This window comes from Crinia signifera, chromosome 4 (genome assembly GCF_055691185.1).
Source record: "Crinia signifera chromosome 4, ASM5569118v1, whole genome shotgun sequence".
Taxonomy (NCBI): Eukaryota; Metazoa; Chordata; class Amphibia; order Anura; family Myobatrachidae; genus Crinia; species Crinia signifera.
In genome coordinates, this window is record NC_139220.1 from 191,568,664 (window position 1) to 191,595,517 (window position 26,854).

General features: G+C 46.4%; 1 protein-coding gene across 2 annotated transcripts in view; it reads left to right on the top strand.

Moving 5' to 3' along the window:
* The first annotated feature begins 8,428 nt into the window (after positions 1–8,428).
* Positions 8,429–26,854, top strand: part of SMO (smoothened, frizzled class receptor) — a 51,478-nt gene continuing 33,052 nt past the window's right edge. The window contains exon 1 of one of the 2 annotated variants that reach the window (XM_083183281.1): positions 8,429–8,749. In XM_083183281.1, coding sequence (XP_083039407.1) covers positions 8,503–8,749 — 247 coding nt within the window. In that variant the 5' untranslated portion in view covers positions 8,429–8,502. Of the gene's footprint in view, positions 8,750–20,175; positions 21,105–26,854 lie in introns of those variants that run through there. The other variant, XM_083183282.1, reaches the window with a different exon arrangement.

Here is a 26,854-nt window from a genome sequence, read left to right on the forward strand (position 1 = left end):
AAGACATTCCTGCACGCCTACAGCTAAAACCAAGGTATTTTAGAGCTTCGGTGGCTCTATCATGGTGTTCCTGGCACCAGAATTTAATGACAGCTCACTAACATGTACCAGTGCCAGTACTTACGAATCTGCTTTTCAGCGTTGGCCAGAAAATACAACTTCTGGTTTTACAGACTTGTCTGGGTGGGGTTAACACTTGAGATGGCTAGTTGTCTTTTTAATCTTGTTTAAGGAATCTTTTTGGAGAATTCCAGCTTTAGAATAGAATAAGGCGATCACAAGGGTGATACTTACATTTGATAAAACATTTCTAAAATGAAACACTTTTCAAGAAACAAATTGTTATTACTTTAAATCAGTTTTCAAAGGTAAAAATCAAAGAAACATGTGACAGTACTTGCTACTTTTCCTATTTAATCCTGACCAACAACTGAAGACTTCTCAATTCGGCTAAATTACCATTTCAAAGATTTGCACTGATTGACCACTAATGGAATAGAACCAAATATTACAATATCTTTAAAATATGTTAGAAAAACATCAGAACTCTTGAAGGGGCGAACACTAAAAATGCACAAAGTACATATTTGTATGAATGTGACTAATAAAAGATTGTGTTTGTATTATAGACTCCACAGATTATTTACCATTACAAAATTATAAAATATGAAAACATTTCAGGATGTTAAAAAACGGTCCTTCAGAAATATTTTTCCTGTTGATCTGTATGAAAGTGTGTAAAATAATAATAATAATAATAATAATAATATTACTGTATCTGGAGGTAGGTTTGATCCTTTCATAGCAATGGGTAATTCCTGTTTTTCCACAAACACTCGCACTAGATTTATAACAAGGCAGGTTGGAAGCTTTTATGTTAGTCCCTAAAATGGTCACAGTACTCAACAAGATTATTGCTGGAAATATAAACAGCAGTAGACAGTCTGTGGAAAGAATCCAAACTAACGTCTTGTGTGTCCTGTTCAAGAACCAGCCTCTAGAGGACCTCAGAGAGAGGACACACATCATGTTTTGTACACTAATAACTGGTCAACCAGAAACCCTTTACACTGTAGGGGGGATGCAGTTAAAATCCCGGCGGTCGGGATCCCGGCGTTCAGAATCCCGACGCCGGAATCCCGACCGCCGAAATGCCGACACATTCTCCCTCCTGGGGTGTCCACGACACCCCTGGAGGGAGAATAAATTAGTGTGCCGATAATTATAATATAATATAGGGGGACCCCATCACTTCCCACCCCACCATTTGGGAGGCCAGGACCGGCTCAATGAGCCCAGGGCTGGTTATGCTTTTTTTGTTTTATTTACACACTTTTTGGACAAAACCAGGTTCTGTCAAACCCGTCAGCCTGAACCTGGTCAATTTTTTTTCAAATCTCACCCAATTACATTTGCGATTTTGATGTTTTCTATGAGAAATCATCTGATTACATTTTTTTGAAGTGCACCATTTTTGTCATAGCAACACGTGCGATTTGAGGAAAAATCCTACTATTACATCTGGCCCCTGGAAGGAACAGAGCTGTATGAAGCCCTTTAGGCGCATGTCAGTGCTGATTTAGGCATTCGGCTCTACATTTCCATATTAAAGGGCTGATTATAAAATACACGCAAAAGTAACCCATTGTCAGTGGCATAACAATAGCCCCGCAGACCCTGTGCTGTGTAAGTGCGGGCGGCGGGGGTCTGCGGGGCTATTGTAATGCCGTTGTTCTGGGACCGGGCCCCGCAGATTTACCTGTCTGCGCAGAAGTCCCGGCTCCCCTCCAGGCTTCTGCTGAAATAAAAATGGACCATCATAAAATGTCCGCCCCCATACAGCAGACAGTTCTGTCTGCTGTATGGGGGCGGACATTTTGTAATGGTCCGTTTTCATACCACCAGAAGCAGGGGCGGATTGGGAAATAAAACCAGCCCGGGAAATATCTTGAAGCAGTTTTTTTGGGGGGGGGGGTGTGGCCTATTAGTATGGGGCGTGGCCTATTTCACCAAGGCCCATTATACATATACCTTACACTGTGATGCCATTATACATATGCCACACACCGTCATGCCACTATACATATGCCAAACACCGTGATGCCCAATATACATATGCCACACACCGTGATGCCCATTATACATATGCCACACACCGTGATGCCCATTATACATATACCTCACACTGTGATGCCATTATACATATGCCACACACTGTGATGCCATTATACATACGCCAAACACCGTGATGCCCAATATACATATGCCACACCGTGATGCCCATTATACATATACCTCACACTGTGATGCCATTATACATATGCCAAACACCGTGATGCCCAATATACATATGCCACACACCGTGATGCCCATTATCTATATGCCACACACCGTGATGCCCATTATACATATACCTCACACTGTGATGCCATTATACATATGCCACACACTGTGATGCCATTATACATACGCCAAACACCGTGATGCCCAATATACATATGCCACACCGTGATGCCCATTATACATATACCTCACACTGTGATGCCATTATACATATGCCAAACACCGTGATGCCCAATATACATATGCCACACACCGTGATGCCCATTATACATATGCCACACACTGTGATGCCCAATATACATATGCCACACACCGTGATGCCCATTATACATATGCCACACACCCTGATGCCATTATACATATGACGCACACCGTGATGCCCATTATACATATGACGCACACCGTGATGCCCATTATACATATACCTCACACTGTGATGCCATTATACATATGCCAAACACCGTGATGCCCAATATACATATGCCACACCGTGATGCCCATTATACATATACCTCACACTGTGATGCCATTATACATATGCCAAACACCGTGATGCCCAATATACATATGCCACACACCATGATGCCCATTATACATATGCCACACACCGTGATGCCCAATATACTTATGCCACACACTGTGATGCCCATTATACATATGCCACACACCCTTATGCCATTATACATATGACGCACACCGTGATGCCCATTATACATATGACGCACACCGTGATGCCCATTATACATATACCTCACACTGTGATGCCCATTATACATATGCCGCACACACAGATGCCCATTATACATATGCCGCACACCGTGATGCCCATTATACATATGCCGCACACCCTGATCCCATTATACATATGCCGCACACCCTGATGCCATTATACATATGCCACACACCCTGATGGAGTTTTGTGCCCCTTTAAAAAAAAAATATTTACACACACATAAGGGAGGCACAAAACTTCATCACATGCAGCAATTTATATGCACTTACACTTGTGAAGAGACCCCATTACACACACCCCCTCCGCATAATAAAAGAAAAAAGAACCCCCCTCCCACATGCAGTACATATACATATATTATATTAAAACCAGGTATATATATTTTTTTTAAACAGAGCCCAAATCCCAAGCCCAAAGAAAAGATGCCAGCCTTACATTTTATGCTGCTTCAGCTGCTCAGCCGTCCCACCCACGCTGCAGCCGGTCACACTTGACGCTAAATCTTTATAGTGTAGTGGCCGACTAGCCAGGTGCGCGGTGACGTCACCCGCGCACCCGCGATCGATGTCCTGGCCACTTCTGCATAGAGCCGCGGGAGGAGCAGCGTGGAGCTGCGCATGCGCAGCTGCCCTCCCGCGGCCATCTTTAAATTTCTCAGTGCCGCAGACAGCCGCGGCCATATTTGTAATGGGCATGTGATGGATGCTGCGTCCACAGCCGCTAAACGCTGTAGTCGTGCGGTCCGCGGCCCAGCCAGGGGGGCGAGCGGCCTGTTCTGGTCACTTATGGACCGGCCCACCGGGAAATTACCCGGTTTCCCGGTGGGCCAATCCGCCCCTGACCAGAAGCCAGGAGGGGAGCCAGGACTGCTGCGCAGACAGAGGGTGGAGCCACTGGACAGCAAATTATCACAGCAGCACAATGCAGTAAGGAGTGTACTCACCAGCTTTCATACCACCAGTGGTGTCCGGACTGATCATAGACTCGTAGACAGGGTTTAAAGGTCGACACACAATAGGTCAAAAGGGTCTAAAAGTCGACAGGGTTTAAAGGTCCATGCAACCATGCAAAATTGCAAATGTTTAGATTATTATAAAAAGGATACTTATGAAACAAAATATGTGCCATAGGTATCTTCTTTGTATTATTTTAACCATTAATGACAGGGGAGGCACTGTTTCCACTGCCTCCCCTGACTGCACAGGTTAAAAGTATTTCTAAAAGAAAGCACAAGTTGCTCTCAAATATAGCACAAACAAGTAGCTATAAAACTTTCTCATGCAGCAGAAAAATGTACATTCTTTTTTTAAAGGATGTTTCAGCCCAACTGATCTTAAGATATAATACAGTTTTTGATGAAATAGAGGGCCTAATTCAGGCATTTAATGCCCACCAGGCATCACAGCCACCACCAATAGCAACAGACTTCCCCTTGCCTTCGAGTAGATTGCACTTCCGAGGGAGCCTCAACCCCCAAGGGAGTCAATGGAAAAGCCCAGTGGAGTAAACACCACCTTAGGTGGAGCTACTTCCGAGGGGGCCTAAACCTCCAAGGGAGTCAATGGAAAAGCCCAGTGGAGTAAACACCACCTTAGGTGGAGCTACTTCCGAGGGGGCCTCAACCTCCGAGGGAGTCAATGGAAAAGCCCAGTGGAGTAAACACCACCTTAGGTGGAGCAGAGAAACACTTGGTTGGACACTGATTGGCTGGCTGCTTGTGCCCGAGCTTGCACTGTGCCCCCAGAAAAACTAGGGGGTGCCTGAACCCTGCACTGGTGGACCTTGGCACCGTGCACTAGTATGGCACCTGCACTGCTCACTCTCCCTTTAGGTTAGTGCTGCACGTCCTTACCCTGGGCATTTGGCTGGGGTAGGACAATATTTCACACCCCCACCACACCTTCTGGCTGTGGTCTTTTTAGTTATTTATTTCTTTTCCCTTCTCACGATTTTTGGGCTGTGTGTATGACCCTTATGGGCTACCCACTCCCCATGTACCAAAGCTCTCTCCTTTTGGGGAGAGCTGTGGTCCCAGAGGGCAACCCAAGCCGCAAGGTATAGGGAAGCCTACCAAAGGGTCTCTCCAAACTTCAGGGCAGAGGACCCACCCACCCTTACCCTGGCTGAGAGGGGTTAGGGGAGTTATGGGGCCTTTATGCTTTGGGAGAGGGTCCATACGTATGTACGCCCCCTATGCACGATTTAGGTCACTGCACTGGGTGTTGAAGCACCACTCGGGTCAATAGCACCGCCTCACCCCCTTCCCTCACTCTAAAACTTGATGATCGCTAGGGGCCCCTGTGCATTGCTATGCCCAGGAGCCCCTATTCCTACTCCTTAAGCTAAAGGTTTTGTGTATGGGAGTGGGGTAGTGCTGCATCTTTGCCTATCTGCCAATTTGACAATGATTAATGGTGCTGAGCATCAGGAGCCAAGGCACACTGATTGCACAAGTGTGCAGTGCATTAATGGGAATTGACTAAGTCCCATGAGACTTTGCACAAGAGGTCAGAGGCTGAGAGGCTTGTGCTGAGCTCTGATTGGTGGAGCTCATCATATGCTTCTCAGGCCCATGGAGGACGGCAGCGGCCTCATTCTCTTGTGCAGTTTGCAGCCAGTAATGACAAGTGGGAGGGGGGTCCCCTGTCTAAAGTGACCCCGGGCCCCCCAAAGGCTTAAACTAGCCCTGATAGCAGTCCCACCAAGTTGCAAGTGCAGAAGGGAAGCTATATAATACATAAGTGAGTCAGAGGGTTATGTGTGTGGTACCTAAATATGAAAGGCTTGCCTGAAGAGGTGAGTTTTCATGGTACACTTGAAAGTTTGGAGGCTAGTGGAGAGTCTTATTGTGCGTGGAAGGGCATTCCACAGGATGGGAGCAGCCCGATGAAAGTCATGTAATAATGAATGGGAGCTAGTGATCCGTGCAGAAGAGAGACGCAGATCATGTGCAGAGCGGAGTGGTCGAGATGGGAGATATTTTGTGATAAGTAAAGAGATATAAGCTGGTGCAGTATGGTTAATAGCTTTCTATGTGAGTAAAAGTATTTTATATTGAATACGGTTAAATACAGGCAGCCAATGGATGGACTGGCAGAGTGGATCTGCAGACGATGAATGCCTTGCTAGAAAGACCAGCCTAGCAGCAGCATTTAAAATGGATTGCAGTGGCGAAAGTCTGTTCCTGTGAAGAGTTAGGAGACTATTGTAATAATCAATGCGGGATATAATGAGTGCATAGATAAGAGATTTAGTAGTGTCTTGTGTGAGCTAGGGTCGTATTTTGGGTATGTTTTTTAGATGCATGTAATATGATTTGGAGACAGATTGAATGTGGGGAACAAAGGACAGTTCAGAGTCGAGGAAGACCCCTAGGCAATCAGCTTGTTGGGTAGGGTACATTCTTAAGTTGTCAAATGTCATGGACAGTGGCGGCCCGTACCTTTTCAGGGGAAGGGGGCTGCCTCTGGCCGCAGCCGTCACGGAGGTACTGCGATGCAGGATTTTCCCCCCTGTCGCCGCCACTCCCGGTTCCTGCAGAGTTCCTGATGCCTGTACTTTTAGGACAGCTGCTGGGACTGACACATGCGCAGTACAAACATATGTACTGCACATGTGGCCATGGTCTCGACGCCTGTATAATACAAATGACAGGTACTAGGACCAGAGGATGCGCAGTACCAAAATAGGTACCGCGCATGCGCAATCTGGGATTTTGCACGGCAGCCCACAGAAAGGCATCCCGGAGGGAGGGAACACCTCCCAATGGGACTGCCTTGGTGACTGGCAGGTCAGACTTTCAATAGGAAGTCACTGCCAGTCACAGTGAAGCCAGTGCAGTCTCACAGACTGTATCTGGCTTCACTACTGTCGCGGATTTTACCTGGGGGGCGGGGGGTGGTAAAAAGCACCACTGGTCATGGAGATATCAGGATGGTAACTGTTCTTTTGAGTCAGAGAAGCGAACACTGAAAGAGCGATCAAATAGGTAAGATGAGAACCAGGACACAATCGTGAAGGTCTCATTGCGACCTTCATGATTGTGTACCTATGAAGGTCGCAATGAGAAATTCGATGCTGTTTCGGTATATGTTTATGAGAGGTAAAGGGGTGGTTATTCAGTTGTGGGCGTGTTATAGCCACCAGGTGCATCTGTAGCATTAGAATATATTTGCAGTACCGTTTTATAAGCAGACACAGTTGCAACTGGATTTGCATTCACATCCGAATGTGACCCATAATGCTGGATCAAAGTCTACAGAACCTGCAAATTCTTTTTGTGTTATGTTGCAGTGTGCCATGCCTTTTAACACACTATATGATAACCCTAACAAACTATCCGGTTAATGATTTTTCCCTTGCACTGCCTCCTGGACAGACAATATAGTGCATACACACTGAGCAATATCACTAACGATATTGTTCAGCAGCCACATCCAAGAGAATGCTGTGACTGATAAAATTTGATGACATGTACAGATGACAGGGGGAGGGGTCACGAATGGCCCATGAGAGCACACATTGTTAATAACATAGGGGGTTAGTCAGACCTGATTGCTGGGCTGCAAATTTGTGGGCCGGGTGATAATTGAACAATTGCTGAGTAGTTCCTCGGTTTCTCACAGATGATACACAGTGGAAAAATCATACAATGGTGAGCGAGTTGCAGCTAACTGCTGTCCTGCAATATTTTTGCAGGCCTTTTACAGGGCAGGATATCAACTCTGGCGGGGTGGCTATATAATCCCAGGGCTCTGCAAATCAGCTGAGAACCATCAGGTCTGAATAACCCCCATGGTGCATATACACGATAATATTTTCGCTAACAAACGATACCGCAATTTTAAAAAAAGTCATATAGTGTATACGCACCATTACAGACTACAGATACAGATTGTACAGCACCCTCACTGTGGATGGGATACACTACTACGCATTTTCGTATGTACTAAAGCCTGCATGCTGGTGTACTGCAGCAGGGGGTATTGCCAGAAAAAGTTGGCAAAACCCTATAGAAGTCTTTGGGCTTCTCTCAGCAGCGCTGTGTTATGGATCCCTCACAGATCCCTCCCAGCATGCCCCGCGGCCAGAGCCGTCAGTTTGTGCATGCCTGGGAAGGCAGAGCTGTCCTTTGTGTTAATAATCGCATGTTAGTGCATAAACGATTATTATGTGGGGCCGTGGATATTAGAGCATCCCGCCCTGTGTCTGGTAGTGCCTGTATTCACTACTGTGCTGTACAGTGTTTCAGCTGGTTAGTGTGTAGGACAATACTCAGCTGGCTGACAGTACTGTTAACATTTCTGTCTTACGCTAAGCAATTACTGTATGAAGAAGACCAAGGAAGCAGTCAATCACAATGACATTAGTCATTTGGCTGAAACACGCAAGAGGTGGTTTTTTGTGATGTTGATTACAGATGTCCCATGAGAAATTATTTGGATGATCCTGTGAACGCTGCTGGTATGTACATTATGTATTCAACCAGCATACCAATGTGTGTAACTGCCTGGCCCCATTGGGACAGCTACCACTCCACATTATACTTTTTTAATTTTGTGCAGGGTGCGGTGCTTGGAGAGGACATCATCTTCAAGCGTCGGGACCGCCGATGTGGGACCAACAATCGATGCGCCAGTCAATCGCCAAGCTGGGGACAAGCCCAGCACCAAGGTAAGCTATGATACAAAAATAAGAATGAGACCAATATATCATGCGCTATATAGCAGCCCTGGTCACACAACCAACAAGATGGAGAACCACTCCAAAGCAATACATACAATACCAAAAACGATTTTTAGAAGGTTCCCTAGGCGCTATTGAAGATTGGAATGGATGGCTCCGTTTATGCGGTACCCAAAAAGAAAGAAATAACATACAATAGTGTGATACTGTATTAAAATACTGGCATGTGATAAATCAAATGTGGTTTTTAACCCGTACCAATTGATTTGTCTACATATGATAGTAGACAAATGCGCTTGATTGAGGGACAATCTGTCACCAATAGATTTCACTTTCAATCCTCCTTATTGGCACGATCACTCAAAAGGATAGGAGAAGATACATCATGGTGCAAAAAGTTTTAATAACAATTAAAAGTGATAAAAACAGCAGATGTGGGTATTGAGGACTCTCACCATAGGTGTTTGCCTAAAAACAAATGCAGACAAATAAAGCATGAAGATGCTGGATGCTGCCATACAGTGGGGGTCCACGAAATCCCTTCTCTGCTGTGCTAGCCGACCGGTTTCGACACTTAACAGTGTATTTTTCAAGACACTGCCCCCAGCCTTGGTGCACCCCCTAGAACCCATCTGGGAGGTGAATGGATGCCGCACACAGGCATCCATTCATCTCCTCCCTGTCTCCGCTGCTCTCCACACAGTACAGAAGGCAGCAGTGTAGGCTGTGTGCACCCCTCGCCCAACCTCCATACGAACCGCAGGATGCTGCGGTAGGGCTCCCCCATTGGTGTAAACAGGCCTCAGGCCGGTTGACCCAGGATACTTGGTTTACACTGCCCCACCGCCCAGTTCAGAGTTAGATCTGGGTGGGGTCTTACTTCAAAGTGAGATCTATATTGCAGTGTAGAAATAAAGCAGTCAGTATTTACCCTGCACAGAGACAAAATAACTCACCCAAATCTAATTATCTCTGCACATTTAACATCTGCCCCCCTGCAGTGTACATGGTTTTGCCATCTAAGAAGGAATTTGCCAGAAGGAGTGAACCAGATGAAGGCCCTACAGTTTCTACAACTGAACAATAGCTGCTTTTCTAGCAATAAGAATATGTCCTATAAAATATTATGTTGGTAAACTGGGATATCAAACAAATAACCTGCAATATTAAATCCTCCACCTCAAACCAAACGGGGCAGATGACATGATAGTTCCAAAATGAATGGAAGATCTCTATGACCAAATAACACCCACACTAAAGGTGCGTACACACGGGCATTTATCGCTGGCAATATGGTTGCTGAGTTTGTTTGAGCTTGGATGAAATCAGGCTGAGGATAGAATGCTATCAGCCGCTAAGTAACTGCTCCCTACTGATTTTCACTGAGACTTGGCTGGGTATGAATGACCCTGTCGGCCCATTTGTGTTACCTGGGAGGACTTTGTTTAGAGCCGATAGAACATCTGAATCGGGTAAAAAGAAAGGAGGTGGCCTATGTATATACACTCATAACAACTGGTGTTCGGATGTAGGCTTGCTTAAATCCTATTGTTCAGTTGATTTGGAATTCATCGTATTAAGGTGTAGACCATTCTACCTGCCCCGGGAGTTTTCTGTGGTCTTTGTAGCCACAGTGTATATCCCGCCCCAGGCCAATGTTTCCATAGCACTGGATTCCTTGTTCGATGTTATTTCCAAACTACTGTCTTCTTATCCGGAGTGCGCCTTCATTGTTGCCGGTGACTTTAATCAGGCTAATTTAAAGTTGGTGTTCCCCAAATTTGTTCAAAATGTGAAGGTCTCGACACGTGGCAACAACATCTTGGACCATGTGTATACTAACATCAGAGACGCTTACAAGACTGTTTTGTGTCCTCATATTGGGCAGTCGGATCACTCTTCATTATTCCTGGTCCCAAAATATGTCAGTGCTTAAAAAGTCTAGGCCAGTTATTAAGAATGTTACGGTCTGGCCTGAGGGGCTTTGTTGGGTCTGCAGGGGTGTTTGGAATGCACGGATTGGGACCTATTGTTGAGGAGGCAATCCGTGGTTCCAGCATTGATGTAGACTCACTGGCTTCCATGGTGTTGATGTACATCAAATTTTGTATAGAGGGTGTTACTAGGGAAAAGAGAATATGTTTATTTCCTAATGAGAAGCCATGGATGAACAGTGAGGTTCGTTCCCTGTTAAGATCAAGAGATAGGGCATTTAAATCTAAAGATACAGCAGCATACATAGTTGCACATTAAAATTTAAGGAGGGGCATCCGGGCAGCAAAAAAGGCCTATTTGGCAAAAATAAAAGGCCACTTTAAAGAATCTGGGGATGCTAGAGCAATGTGGCAGGGGATTAAACATATTACAAATTGCAGCGGTTCTAGTTCTGGTGCTTGTAGATCCAATGGGCCTTCTGCGAACGAGTTTAATCAATTTTATGCCAGGTTTGAGGAGGAGAATTTGATCCCTGCAGTTAAAAATCTTGAGCGGTCAGATTTCCCATTGGAATTAACAGAATCGGAAGTCAGGTTGTGCCTAAGGCAAACTAATGTTAGGAAAGCCCCTGGCCCAGACGGTATCCCAGGTAGGGTCTTACGTGCCTGTGCTGATCAATTAGCAGGAATTTTTACAAAGATCTTTAATTTATCATTAGTGTATTGTGTTGTTCCACAATATTTTAAGGTCACTACAATTATTCCTGTCCCTAAATCTGCGGGAGTATCTTGTTTGAACGACTTCCGCCCGATTGCCCTCACTTCATTGGTGATGAAGTGTTTTGAGAGAGTGGTCTTGCATCACCTAAAGGATGTAATCCCGGTGGAATTTGACCGTTATCAGTTTGCGTATAGGTCAAATCGATCCACAGAGGATGCTGCTCTTACTGTCCTTCAAAAGATTCTCTGTCATTTGGAAACTAAGGACTCCTATGTTAGATTATTATTTGTGGACTATAGCTCCGCTTTTAATACCGTTGTGCCTGCGGTGTTGATCACGAAGCTTCGGGAGATAGGTTACAATCCTCCCATATGTGACTGGCTGTTGGACTTTCTGACGAATCGTCCTCAGTCAGTTAGGGTGGGTTCCACTTCTTCGTCAGAACTTGTCCTAAACATAGGTGTCCCTCAGGGGTGTGTTCTGAGTCCTTTTTTGTACTCTTTGTACACCTCTGATTGTTTCTCAGATTCAGAGTCCAACCTCATTGTCAAATTTGCCGACGACACTACAGTGGTGGGCTTGATCAGTGGGGGAAAGGAAGACAGCTATAGGCTAGAGGTGCAGAAATTAATTGAATGGGGTGAGGTTAATAACCTTCTCCTAAATGGTAAAAAGACCAAGGAGGTGGTTATTGACTTTAGAAGATCAAGAAGGTCGACTATTAATCCGTTAATTTTAAATGGTGAAGAGGTGGAGAGGGTTACAAATACAAAATTCTTGGGCATTACGTTCTCGGAAGATCTGTCCTGGTCCACACATACCGCAATGGCAGTTGGAAAGGCTCAGCAATGCCTTTTTTTTCTGCGAAGATTACGGGCAGCCGGCCTATCTAGGCCTATGCTTATGAACTTTTACTGCTGCGTAATCGAGAGTCTGTTGACTTATGCCATTGCGGTATGGTATGGGAATTCAAAGTGCTTTGATCGTAGATCCCTAGATAGGATAGTTAGGGCTGCTGAAAAGGTCATTGGCCAACCTTTGCCTAGGATGGCAGACATTTTTTTTAAGAAGGGGGAAAGCGAAGGCTAAAGAAATCATTTTAGACCCTAGTCATCCCTGCTATTCTCTTTTCTCCCTGTTGCCCTCTGGGAAGCGTTACAGGTGCTTGAGTTGCCGCACTAGCAGGTTGCGGAACAGTTTTTTCCCATCTGTTATTTTGTGTTTGAATTGTGATATATGAATGTTGAATATGAGTATTTCCTTCTTCTCTTCTTTTCTTCCTTGTGAATTTCACTGTACATTTTTTTATGTTGTAGTGACAATAAATTATTATTCTATTCTATTCTATTAACAAACGCGGTATGGCTGGGAGAGAGATTTCCAGATAGGCTATGAAGAACTTCAACTTCAAGAAGGGGGCCACTAATAAAGAAAGGCACAAATACATTGAAGAATCCAAGGGTTCTATTGCCAAAGCAAAAATTATAGGGGAAATGGGGTAAAACTGCATAGAAATCAACAGGTAGGACAGGAAACTATTACTGAACACATGGGCTCCCGGAGAGGAATAAAGGATGCTAGGATGGCATCTAAAAACATTGTGTGGAATCAGGATGGCCTGCCTGCATGTATCCCAATCAAGCTTATTAAATACATTTTCAGCATCAAGTGAAAGTGCAAGCCGCGTGTCCCCCATCCACATGAAATGTTCAAGGACTTTGAGTGCTTTGTGGGTAATATTGGTAGGCTATCAACTCAAAGCCCACTTGGTCTGGGTTAATAAAGAATAGTAACATTAGATTCAGTCTATTTACAACCAATTTAACATACGATTCAATAACTGGAGGGCCGTAACCTGTGGTGTGCAACGGGTGGTGTACTGTTAAGGCCCCCATACACTATGCGATTTTCGGCCGATTTCATCAGATTTCGGCCCTTTGGGCCGATAAATCGGGTGAAATTAGCCCAAAATCGCATGTGTTTGACATCTGATCTGATGCGCGGTCCCGAGCGCATCGGATCACGGCATCGGACCTACAGAACATAAGATATATCGGAATCTGAGCCATCATGGGTGCTTTTTAGCACCCACGATGTTCAGATCCGATATATCTTTATATACAGCCCCCTGTCTTACTAGCAGCGCCCCCCCCCCACACACACACATTGACGGCTCCCTGCGGAGGTAGTGCAGGCAGGGACCGCAGGCGTCGCAGAGCAGAGACTGTCGGCGCGGCGGGAGAATAGGAAGAAATCCTATTCAAAAGACGGGGCGGACGCTGATTGGCTGAGCTCTCAGAGAGTCGGGAGCCGTCAATGCAGGGGGGGGGGGCGCTGCTAGTAAGACAGGGGGGCGCTGCGGGGAATACAGAGTTGGCAGTAACAGAGCCGGGCAGGAAAAGCTGTCAGCGCTGGGAAAAAAAAGCCCATACAATGAATGGGCAGCCTGTGATTGGCTGAGCGCTCTGTCAGCCAGTCAGCAATTGGCTGAGAGAGCGCTCAGCCAATCACAGGCTGGCCATTCATTGTATGGGCTTTTTTTTCCAGCACTGACAGCTCCCGCCTCCCCCTGCCCGGCTCTGTCACTGTCCCCCGCAGCGTCCCCTGCACGCTGCCTTAGCAGCTCCCCCCACCAGCATTCCTGTTCTGCAGCCCCCCCTGCTCCCCGGGTTTACATGTGATAAATCAAGACCATTTATCACATGTAAAAAATGGCACATCAAGTGCCAATCTTATCAAGCTCCCCCGGGGTGCTGCCGGGGAAGCTCAGGGGGAAGTCGGGGGCGACTTGTCCTCAGGACAAGTCACCCTAGTGTATGGGGGCCTTTAATGTTACTCACCTACAATCTATACCTGCATCTATTCTCATTCACTTCCTTATATCTCAGCTGTATTGTGTACTAAGAATTGTGCTTTAATTGTGTTATGTCTAGTTCTGTGTACCCTGTACTGTTCTTTTGTGTTCTATATGTATGGTACTGGCTGGTGCAATCACCATGTGGCGACGCTGATTGGCTGCCTGGGTACTGCACAGCTCGGTAAATATGTTCCCCATGTCCGTGTCCCTTATTAGAATGCGTCTTGTGCATATCTGTATGTCTGCGCTATATAAATAAAACTTACTTACTCTCATCTGGCTAGCAGGGTGCCACGATGAGCAACCCACAGCCAAAATCCCTATGGCACTGCAGCCTGTAATTATTCTGCTCGCTCCATGCCCATATGTATGCGCACATTGAGTGTTAAGGGTGCACAGGCACCCCCTAATGCTGTGCCCACCCTTATGAACACCTCCCTGCCGCTAGCAATACCTTTAACCAAAGACTCTTGCTTTTTAGAATTGTATTCCATTTAAAGAACGCCAATCAATAACGTGTGTTTGCATCGGTAATTGTATTAGACCATTGTCATATTACTACATATCTGCGTCATCCATATATGTGTATGACTGTATTTGCATGTGCTGTTAGTGTTACACAGAGTAATTAGAAGTTTTTTTGGTACTTGTTTCCAGGGCCGGCGCCACCACTAGGCAGTGGTGTAGCTAGGTGCCACGGCGCCCGGAGCAAGGGCATGTTTCGAGCCCCCCCCAATTTGTAGTAGGTGAGGCTCCGGCGCAATGAAAGGTGGGCATGGCCCAACATTATACCACACACCGTAATGCTCAAGCATAGTAGTGGTGTGGAGCAGGGAATGAGTGGTAGTGCGGAGCAGGGAGGGATGGTGGGAGTGATAGTGCGGAGCAGGGAGGGAGTGATAGTTGGGAGCAGGGAGGGAGGGTGGGAGTGATAGTGCGGAGGAGGGAGGGTGGGAGTGATAGTGCGGACTGAGAGGAGAGGGTGCCTGGGTTTGAGAGAGAAAGAAGAGGGGGTACAGAGTTAAAGAATCATGAATAGAGAGAGACGGGTGGATGAGAGAAGTGGTTAAATGAAGTTGAGTGAGATAGGGTGTCAGGAATAGGGGGGCCCCATCAAGGCAGATGGAAAGAGAGGGGTTAGAGAAAGGGAAGAAAGAACGGAGGGGGGATGAGAGATGGTGGCCCATGATAGAGAGAGAGAGAGGGGTGAGAGGTTGTGAGGAAATGAGAGAAAGGGGGATAAGAGAGAGGGGGGTCAGATACAGAGAAAGAGAGAGGGGTAAGAGGGGAGATCAGACCTAGAGAAGAGGTGAGAAAGAGCGGGGTCAGGTACAGAGAGGGGGGTCCGACTCAGGTAGAAAGAGGCGAGAGAGAGGGGAGGGGCAGGCAAAGAGAGAGATGAGTGAGAGAGAGCATGTCAGGCAGAGAGAGACAGTTAGAGGGGGGTTAGCCAGAGGGGAGGTTGGGGAAGTTCCTTGTGTCAAGCGCTGCTGCCATCATGGTGGCAGGATCTCGGAGCAGGGCAGTCCGATGGGGAGTTGCTGCTTCGCTACATTGGCCTGGAGTGGCAGCAGGCACATCTCCCGCTGGACCGCGCTAGCCAATAGGCGCTCGCGGTCCAGCAGCCACCAGTTGATTGGCTGCTGGACTGCAAGTGCCTATTGGCTAGCGGTCAAGCGGGAGCCGTGAATTTTAAATTGCAGCACGTCTCCTGGACAGTGGATACAGCGGGGAGCTCGGACGGAGCGGGCGAGCTGGTGGTGCCGGCACGGCTCCGGCGCCATGTTATCTTCCTGCACCCGGAGCTGGTGCTCCACCGGCACCACCCTCGCTACGCCTCTGCCACTAGGCAGGTCTAGGCATCTACAGTCTATCAAATATAAGATAAACCCGGACGGCGCAGTAAGGGGAACAGGAAGGAACGGTGGAGCGCTTACAGCTTCCGGCGTCTGTGGAACGCACAGAAGTTCCGGTATGCGGCACTGAACTCCGGCGCACACAGGCTGAATCTCCTGATTACCACGGCGGTTTCAAGTTATAACTGGAGAAGAAGTTCAGCGGCACCCATGTATTTGTATAGGATTGTAATAGCGGATAGGATTCTATGTCTGGAATTAGGTCTTTCTTTTAATTGTGATGTTTGGGATGTCTGTATTTTCTGTGTTGGTCTATGTGTGGTGTGTTTGGTGACACACCTGCCGTACAGGTCAGGCTGCTCTGAAGCGCATTATTTGATCTCAAAAACTTTCACAGGTCTAGGCATTTGCCTAGGGTGCCGACCACTGGAGGGCGGTACTGAGCCGCCAAGGAGGAGAGTTACCATAGAGGTACCCATACCATAGAGAAACCAGGATGCGCCGCGGGGACTGGGAGCAGGTGAGAAAGAAAGCGATGCTTCCCTCTCTCCCCCCCCCCCCCCCCCCCTGGACACGGTGCAGTGTCGCCCGCACCCCCACCCTGTTGTGCAGTATAGATCAACGCGATTTTTACATTGGAATCAATGTAGAATGGTCCCTGAGACCCAATTTTACATTGATTTCAATGTAAAAAGCCCCCAAACCCCCCATTTTCATAGCAAACCCCCCCTGATGGCTGAAATGGCCCTCCATTGTTAATGCCACCCCACTATTGACGCCAACCCGAAGCGTGGCGAGCGCAGTGTGCCTGCGAGGGGTGGCGGTACGCGTCCTACGACCTTTTCATACCCCCACTATCCACGTCGGCCTGGAGTTGATTTTATAAAGTGTGGCGAGCGCAGTGAGACGCCGAGCCCGAAGCGTGGTGAGCCTCGCGAGGGGACGCGCATAACTTCACAGGTATACGATCTGATGACATTGCTTCTGGCTTAAGGAGCCCATACACGGTCCGTTTAATGGATCCGTTTTGTACTTATATAGTACACATCGCATCGCATCGCATGCCTTGTGCATGCATTGTGCATGCGATGCGATGTAAAGCAAGTACAAAAAGTATGTGCAGCACATACTTTTTGTACTGTACGATGAGATGCGCGGGAGTGCGCATCTCAAAGTACAAAATGGACCGCCGGCGAACAGACCGTGTATGGGGACCTTTAGATAAGTATATTTTGCCCCAAAACTTTGTGCACATTTCTTATGTACTGTACACTTAACTTCATTTTTTTTTTTTTTTTTTTAATACAGCACTGTTTTAAGCATACTGCACTATATATTTATTTAGTATATTGCAGGGTTGCCGACTTTTTCTGTCTCCTCTCCGGGAGAAGCCCGGAGAGGAGACTTCCAGCTGCAGGTCGGGGGGCGGGGCTTGAGCTTTACATCATTAAGCCCCGCCCCCAGGATGGTAAAAACCCCAATACACGGATCTCTGTGGAGGGGGCGGAGCTAAAATGACATGATTTTAGCTCCGCCCCTCCTCTGACACCCGCGGATTGACGATTTCAATCCAAAAGGTATGGGGAAGACGCCGCAATCGGGGGGTGGCGTGGGGGTCCCCCGGAATCCGGGAGGGTTGCCCACCTTTCCGGGGGGCCGGGAGGAGGACCCGATTTTCGGGATCCTCCCGGTAATTCCGGGAGGGTCGGCAACCCTGGTATATTGCACTTCTTGTGAAAACTACTGGGAGGACCAAGGAAGTAGGGAATTGATTCCAGGATTTACTGTTATCACAAACGCTTTTAGCCCAAGGCTATACCCTGGGCTTAATATATGGTACATGTAGACTCTATAGAATTTATATGATATAAGGAAAGTCTAAATTAAATGCACTAGGAGGCGCCCTTTTGCACAGAAACAAAGGGTGACATTTAATGGAATGTGATTTTTCGCACTTTTTAAAATCGCACCGTATTAAATGTCACCCAAAATAACTCACCTACATCTAACTCTGCACATGGTACATCTGCCCCACTTGCAGTGCACAGGGTTTTACCCATTTAAGAACAAATTTCAGATCCGAATTAGGCCCATATTGAAGGCAACATCACTGAGCCTTCCCAGTGCAGCTTGGCACTACTGGAAACCCTGTCAATGTTCCATCAATCTCTATAGAACTTGTATTGATGCTATATTCCCCAACAAGGGTCCTGATTGAGCATGGATCGCAAAAGCAAAATCTTTCTCTGAAAACTAAAAATAAAGTTTTCATAAAACACACTACACGAACCGCACCATGGCCAATATAGTAGATGATCGGGTGCGGGCGAAGAATTGATCAATGACATTAAGCATACACACTGGATGATATATTAAAATATACCACTCAGGAGTAGGGTGGCCAATCCCGGGATCGGCGGAATCCCCGGATTTGGCCACAAAATGTCCAGGATTTCAATCCCGGGATTGGACTATCCAATCCCGGGATTTCGGGATTAGACTGCGCATGTGCAGTCTAATGCCGGGCAGCGTCTGAGCAGCCGCTCAGACGCTGCCCGGCTGTTCCCAACCCAGTGTGTGGCCTGCGCAGCGTGATTTGGTCATAGGTCACGCTGCGCAGGACGCAGCGTGGCATCCCCAGCACCCGGAAGACACTTGCCGACGGCCCTGTAGCAGCCTCAAGCGTCATACCCGACACACCTCCCAGCCGCTGCGTCATTCCCGCCGCCTGCCCCCGCACCACTGCCGCCTGACCCCGCACCACTGCCGCCTGCCCCCCTCCACAGCTCCAAAACAGTAAATTATGTGTTATGTACAGCGGCAATATTCCTTTAGGGATGCCAATCCCGGGATTGAGCATTTTTCAATCCCGATTTCCAGGATTCAAAAAATGCCCCGGGATTGGCATCCCTACTCAGGAGCCACTTTCTGAGAAATATCTTTTAAAATATCCTCTAGTACGTATGGGGCTTTACTCTTTTTCTTTTGAAATTGTTCAGTGCATATGCTCAATATCATTCATTCTGTAGCTCCGCAGAGTACAAGGGAAATCCTTAACAATATAATTAGCTGCTTTTATGGCGTAGTGTGTATACAGCTTTAGATTTAGTTGAGCTGTGTTCAAACTGAAATCTAAATGGCACTGTAAAAATAAAGTAGACACTATTTACCCTGCACAGAAACAAAATACAGTAACTTGCCCAAATCTAAATCTTTCTGCACGTTACATTTTACCTAACTGCAGTGCACATGGTTTTGCCCATTAGAGAAAAATGTTGCTTTTACGATCCATGCTGAATCCGGCCCAAGAAGCGATGCATTACCCAATCTCCTTCTCCACAGTAAAATGTTTGGGAGAAAAAAAAGAGTCAAATTAGAACAAATGTATAAAACATTATGTGCATACATCCGAGATATATATATATACTATTACAAAGTATATGATGGAGTTGTGTCATATGCATTACTTATTAATGGTGGAGACTAAACTAGATGTGACACCTGAAATAACCGATCTGCAACATTTTCAATGGATCTTTGAGCAGAATAGACGTGTTCCTTCGTTGTGCCCTGCAGATTATTCAGATGTCTCAGCATGAACCTGGCAGCACAGGATGGCTGGAGAGATGCTGCTAAATCTGATCTCAACACATTGTCCTGCCAATCACCACTTTCCTTCTTCTCTGGATTTGGGGAGGGGAAAATGTGAACTTTGTTCTTTTTTTTTTTGTCTCCTTCTTCCAGAAGGCGCATTCCATTGTCTCTCTGCTTCCAGACTGCATTTAAAAGAAAGAAACATTACAGTTTAGCACTATTGTGATAAAATGATATATTGTGAGTGAAACTGCTTATGTGAGTTTCCACTTTCCAGACAGTGTGAGTGGTTGTAGCAGGCAGGCACTATCCAGAGGGGGAAGTGTCCCCTCTTTGTGTGAGGGGGAGGGCAAGGGGTGGGGTAATACGTCACACTGCATTCTCTGCCTCAGTCGTGAGGGAACGTGAATGAAAGAATTAGCATTCATGCAAATGATGACACTGATAAAACTGTCCGGCACCGATGTTACTAGGTGTAGGGCATATATTCTGATGAAAGCTAATTATGAACTAAAATGGGCTGTTTAATGTGACATTTTAGCCCCTACTGTCACATAGCAGTGCATAAGCCCCATGGTGACCCGAGAGAAAGTCAGTGCAGACCGTTTGCTGCTTGAGGAGTGAAAAAGCCACTTTCCCAAGTGTGAATTAAAGTGAGTGATATGCAAAAGTGAGCCCCCAGAGGGGAGGAGGAGGAGGAGAGAAGCCTGTAGATCCCATAGCCGGGATCAGATTACACCCCCTCTCCTCGCACCAAATCCCTTTCCTGCAAGTTTTTGTTTGGGACAGGAAGAGCCGTTTTCTCCAGGACCCCAACAAGTTGCTTCCAAGTGTTACGTGCCTGAGCAGGGTTCCGGAGGGCGAGAATCGGGGATGGTTCTGTTTTGGTTCGAAGTTAGAACTTTTGGGGATTGTTGTTTTTGGATTGCTTTGACTGAAGCGCAGTAGAAAATGGAGGAGGGCAGATTGCAGGGCTGCAGTGGGCTAGACAAGCACCAGTCCTACTAAAACTACATCTTTGCTGGAAAAAAAGACAAAGCTGGAAGAGTTTGATGCAATCTCAGCTCTGTGTTCCTCTCGGAGAGCCATTGCAAAGTTTCTCTGCCACCATCCTCCCCCCTCATCCCGCCTCTGAAGATGTCCTCCATGGTGCTGTGGCTAGGCTGGCTTGTGGGGGTGAGCTTTTCCATTTCTGGATCCAGTGGGGCTCAGTTCAATGAGTCTTTTTACATGGATCGGTGTAAGAAGACCACCACTTGTGAGTCCCTCAAGTATAACGTGTGCCTTGGTTCTACTTTACCCTATGGATCGACGTCCACTGTCCTGGCTGAGGACTCCTCTTCCCAGGAAGAAGTTCATGATAAGCTGCTGCTATGGTCTGGTAAGTATGATCCTGACTCAGACGGGTATCATGGATGATTGGATAGACAGCAACTAGGTTGACACAAACATTAGGTCGACATGGGGAATGTCGACTGTCAAAAGGTCGACATGGGGTTTTTCGTGTGTTTTGTCCCAAATGTCGACATGGACGCTGCGCTTGCCATGCTTCGGAGACCTGTTTGTAGACCTAGTGACCATATTGGGGCAGCACGGACGGTGTAATGGTTAGCATTTCTGCCTCACAGCGCTGAGGTCATGGGTTCAATACCCACCATAGCCCTAACTGAGCGGAGTTTGTATATTCTCCCTGTGTTTGTGTGGGTTTACCCCGGGTTCTCCTGTTTCCTCCCACAATCCAAAAATATGCTGGTAGGTCAATTGGCTTCCAACAAAATTAACCCTAGAATGTCTGTGTGTGTGCATGTGGTAGGGAATATAGATTGTAAGCTCCACTGGGGGTTTTTAACCTTGATTTGTAAACAAACAATACAATGTGCAATTGTAAATTAACAATTTTTCAGAAGCAGATAATTTAATCTTTAAAATGGTACCTCATTTATCAATTTTGGTTAACTATGAAGGGAGAAAATGTGATCGTCACCAAAAATCACCTTCTAGAAATAATATATATGGTGATTTGCATCTGTATTGGTGCTATTAATTGTTTGCCAAAAAAAAAGTATAGTTTCTTCCCAGAAAAGGTGTTCAGATTGTTGTTGCTACAGTTTATTTTTGTGTGTGTATTCTTTTTGTTATTGTTTTGATGTATCCAGTAGATTAATACATGCTGCAACATTTGCAAATTGTTGATATCTGGTTGTCTTTTAAGAATTGAATCAGTTATTTACGTGCGCTATATAAGAAACTGTTAATAAATAAATAACTATAAATAGGTTGCACCAAAGTGTATTTGGCCCTTTACCTTCTCATTGGTTACAGACATTAGGGAGGAGAACTACTATCTATGGTTTGGGATAGTTTGGTCTACAACAACTAGGTCGACAAGCATTAGGTTGACGTGGGTCTAGGTCGACAGGACATTAGGTCAACATGGGCAAGGTCGACAGTTAAAAGATCGACATGGGGTTTTAAACTGTTTTTTTACCCGACTGTCGACATGGACAAAGCTTAAAGTGCACCGCATCACTCGTAATGCTTCGGGCACGGTGCCTTGCTACGCTCTGCACACTATTTTATTCTCCCACAATGCCCTAGTGGATGGTAGGGCATGAAATACTGCCTGTCGGGTCAAAAAACTGTGAAAAACCCCATGTCGACCTAATGCTTGTGTCGACCTAATGACCTGTCAACCTTGCTGCCTGTCGACCTAATGTTTGTATCCATTATCTATTGGTTTGTTATGGCAATCTCTCCAATTCTAGTTAGTAGTAAGTGGTGGTCACATGATGGGGCTGTACTCATGCAGTTTCTGACCAAATGCTTTTATGACTGCTGAAAACATGTATCTGGACCCATTTATGCATTGAGAATTCCTTGCATTTCATATTAAATTATCTTTAACTGTCACATACTGCAATGTAAAATTTTGCTAAAAATATTTTAATGAAAAAATATCGGGCCAGATGCACCAAGCTTAAAGGAGTGATAAACAATCTGCTCCCAACTGCCACATTACAGGCTGGGGGCCAGATTCTCTAAGCTTCAAAAGTGATAAAATGGAGAGTGATAAACAGCCAGCCAATCAGTTCTTGCCTGACATGTTTCAAACACAGTCTGTGACATGTCAGGTAGGAGCTGATTGGCTGTCTGTTTATCACACTCCATTTTATAACTTTTGAAGCTAATACCCCTTTCAGACAGAAAAATCCCAAAAACCCAGGTATTTCCTGGGTACTCTTTACTTAGAACGGCGCCCACGATTTTGATCGTGGGCATCGTTAGTAAAAAATCTCGGGCATTGAATGCACTAAAAAATCGGGTGCGATGCGACCGACGAGATGCCCGCGATTTCCCATAGAGAACAATGTTAAATGTCTCAATTGACCCAATTTTCCTGTTCAATGCCTCAATTGACCCGATTTTTCCATAGGAAACAATGTTAAATGGGCCACAGAGGCCAAATAGGCACCCTGAAGTGTATAATGGCCACCCGAATTGTTAACGCCACCCCACGATCAACGTGAACCCGAAGCGTGGCGAGCGCAGCGAGCCCGCGAGGGACGGCGGTACGCGTCCTACGAACTTTTCATACCCCCACTATCCACGTCGGCGTGGAGTTGGGAATAGAAAGTGTGGCGAGCGCAGCGAGCCACCGAGCCCGAAGCGTGGCGAGCGGATGCGGACAGCTGTGAAGCCCGCGAGGGGACGCGGATACCTGTGAAGGTATCTGCGTCCCCTCGCGGGACTCGCTGCGCTCGCCACACTTTCTATTCTCAACTCCACGCCGACGTGGATAGTGGGGGTATGAAAAGGTCGTAGGACGCGTACCGCCGCCCCTCGCGGGCTCGCTGCGCTCGCCACGCTTCGGGTTGACGTTGATCGTGGGGTGGCGTTAACAATTCGGGTGGCCATTATACACTTCAGGGTGCCTATTTGGCCTCTGTGGCCCATTTAACATTGTTTCCTATGGAAAAATTGGGTCAATTGAGGCATTGAACAGGAAAATCGGGTCAATTGAGACATTTAACATTGTTCCCTATGGGAAATCTCGGGCATCTCGTCGGTCGCATCGCACCCGATTTTTTTGTGCATTCAATGCCCGAGATGGCCATGATGGGCGCCCTTCTAAGTAAAGAGTACCATTTCCTGTATACAAAAACCCGGGTAGAACTAGGCAGCAAGGTGCTGACCCCCTTTCACACAGGAGCAAAAACCCGGGTATTTCCAGTGTCAACCCCTTTTACACAGAAGCTGGATTTTTCCTGCAAAACTCTGTGTGTCCTAAGAAAAGGACAGTTTTAAAGGCACACAGAGATGAGATCATGAAAAGTGGGAGGTGTCTGCTCACTGCATTGCTTTAAACATGGCTGACAAGTTGCAGAACCCGGAGGTCATGAGTGCTCTGTGTGTTTTGCTGATTTCTTCCTCCCCTCTGACATTGAGCAGCTCACGGATCTCCTCATCTTTCCAATGGGCCGGGCCATTCAGTGCTGCGCTGCACGCCACTGCCACGCCCGCTCAGCCAATCAGCATGTTTTTTCAATAGTCGGGAGAAAAACACAGCCGCAACCAGTGGCGTAACTTCAAAAATTGCGCCCCCCCCCCCCCCGCCAAAGGTGATGATGCGCCCGCCATGGGTGGGAGCTATGATATGATATGAAGAACGGACCATCACAAAATGTCCACCCCCATACAGCAGACAGTTTCAGAGAACCCGTACTACTATTACAATAGCACCGCAGCCCCCCGGCGCCCGCACTTACACTGCGCCTCCCCGCGACCGCGGGGGCTGCGGTGCTATTGTTACGCCACTGGCCGCAAGCACGTGTCTGACACGGAAAAAACCCAGGTAAATACCTGGGTCGAAGTCCCGGAACTTTAGACCCGTGTTGACCCTTTCAGACAGAAGAAAAACCCGGGTCGACACGGCAAGAGCCAGGAAATTCCCGGGTCTTTTTTTCCTGTCTGAAAGGGGTATTAGGTTTCAAACCCAGGCCAGATTCTCTAACAGTTCGGAGCTGGTTCCTTGTTTATCACTTTACACTTTCTAATTTGTTGCATTTGAACCTTTGTTGCCAATATTGAAATAATGTGTTAATAGTTTTCTGTATCTATTTCAGGAGGGTTTACATTTAAACTTTTCATTGACAACAAGGGACCTATTCTAGTCTGATCGGTCCCCCGCATGTTCGCAAGGGAACTAATGCTTATGCGCATGAGCAGGGCTTCTGTTCGAACACCTTTGCAGACATGCATAGTCCCCCTTCGGGGGGTGGGGGGTTTAATGGAGGTGGGCAGGGGGTGTCCCCATGCCAATGCAGGCGAAAAACTGCCTGCTGGTGTCATAGGACGTCAGCTGCCCGTCCAGTTCTCGGACCAGGACGCTGTAAGTGGCGACTGACTAAAATTTGCGAGCAGTGTAGAAATCGAATGATTTCGGGCCCGCATGCTACCGTGCAAATGAATCCTTATGCAAAACATCCGTTCACAGTGTGTTGGGGATATTCATGGCTTGCTAAGCAGCGGATTACCACTGCTTAGCGAGTCAGCCAGAATCATGCCCTAAAGGAGGCCACACGCGCACCGATGCGGGCAGTGCGATGCTGTACGATGGGGTGCGTGCTCCCGCGGCACCTCATCGTACAGTACAAAAAGTATGTGCTGCACATACTTTTTGTACTAGCTTTTTCTAGCACAGCATCGCATCGCATGCACATCGTATGCACAAGGCATACGATGCGATGCTATGTGTGCTAGTTAAGCCCACAACGTACGCCGGGATCGGTGCGTGTGTGGGCTGCATAATTGTGCAAATTAGTTCTAGCATAGAGGGATGTGTCACTATTGGATTGTTGTGTACATCATACATTACATTGTTACATGGAAGGCCAAGGTTTGATCAGAAGCATATGGAATTTGGTTTAAATCCAAATATGTAGATCATCCAAAGGGAAACACAATAAGCAATAAATAACAAATAGCATGTTTGCCTGGAAAAGACAGAAAAATAAAATGTACATAATGGGTGAGATTTAATAGGATGAGAGATTTGGTGAGAAATCTCCAGTTTTTTTAAAGCGGCAATCATTTACACTGCTAAACCAGTTTGATTCTGAAGTGTAAATTGCCGCTTTAAAAAAAAAAGGGAGATTTCTTACCAAATCTCTCACTTTCTGAATCTCTCATCCTATTAAATCTCACCCAATGTGTCTGAATGCGTATGTGCAGATACTCAATGCATAATAATCTTGGTGCAAGAGATCTGTACAGAACATCCCACAATTATGTCTACAAGGTCATGGCAAATCCTCAGAACACCTAGATTATGTGCAACCTTCCAATTGTAGCCCAGTTACACCCATTCAGCCACAATGTAGGATGTGTCTGAGTTGCATATGAAAAGTGTTCATTCTAGCACCCTGCATTTTTTTAAACCGATGCAGTTCCTCTTTCCTGCCTGGGGTGTCAATCTCCGCTGTGGTGCTTCTAGTACAGGTATGGTTTGCATATCAGTCCTGAAATAAAGACCACACTGTGCTATAAGCATTGCAGCAGAGAGCGATACCCCAGGCAGGGAAAAGGAACTGCATGGGTTTTGAAAGATGCAGGGTGCTAGAATGAACTCTAATCTGAATCCCTTGTATTTGGTGATAGTTGCGTGTGGTCAGTCACAGAGCACACACAAGGCACAAAAGCACCAAGATATGTGTTCGAAACTCCTTATTTACTATATTGTTATTGGTCGATGAGCACATCTAGCTTTGAGGCCTAATTTAATTTACTTATGCACAGGCATTAAAATACATGCTTTTAGTTGTAGAAATTATTATACTACTAATTTGGTATAGGTATGGGAGCCCTTTCTGAGGTTTGAGTTGAAATGCTGGTTTTCCATGACCTGCTTCTTCTTCCGTGTATTTTGTTAATGGTATATCATCCATTGATATTGCATGTCCGCATTGGGAGGTTGTCTTGCATTCTTTGTAGTAGACCAATTAAAGATTTGTTGTTGTCTTATATATATATAGGGCTCTATATATAAACGGTCAGAAGATATTTTGCTTTTTTGCCAGATAAATTGGTTCTTTTTCCAGCTTTATCCTAGTGCTGCAGTTAACTGCCACCCCT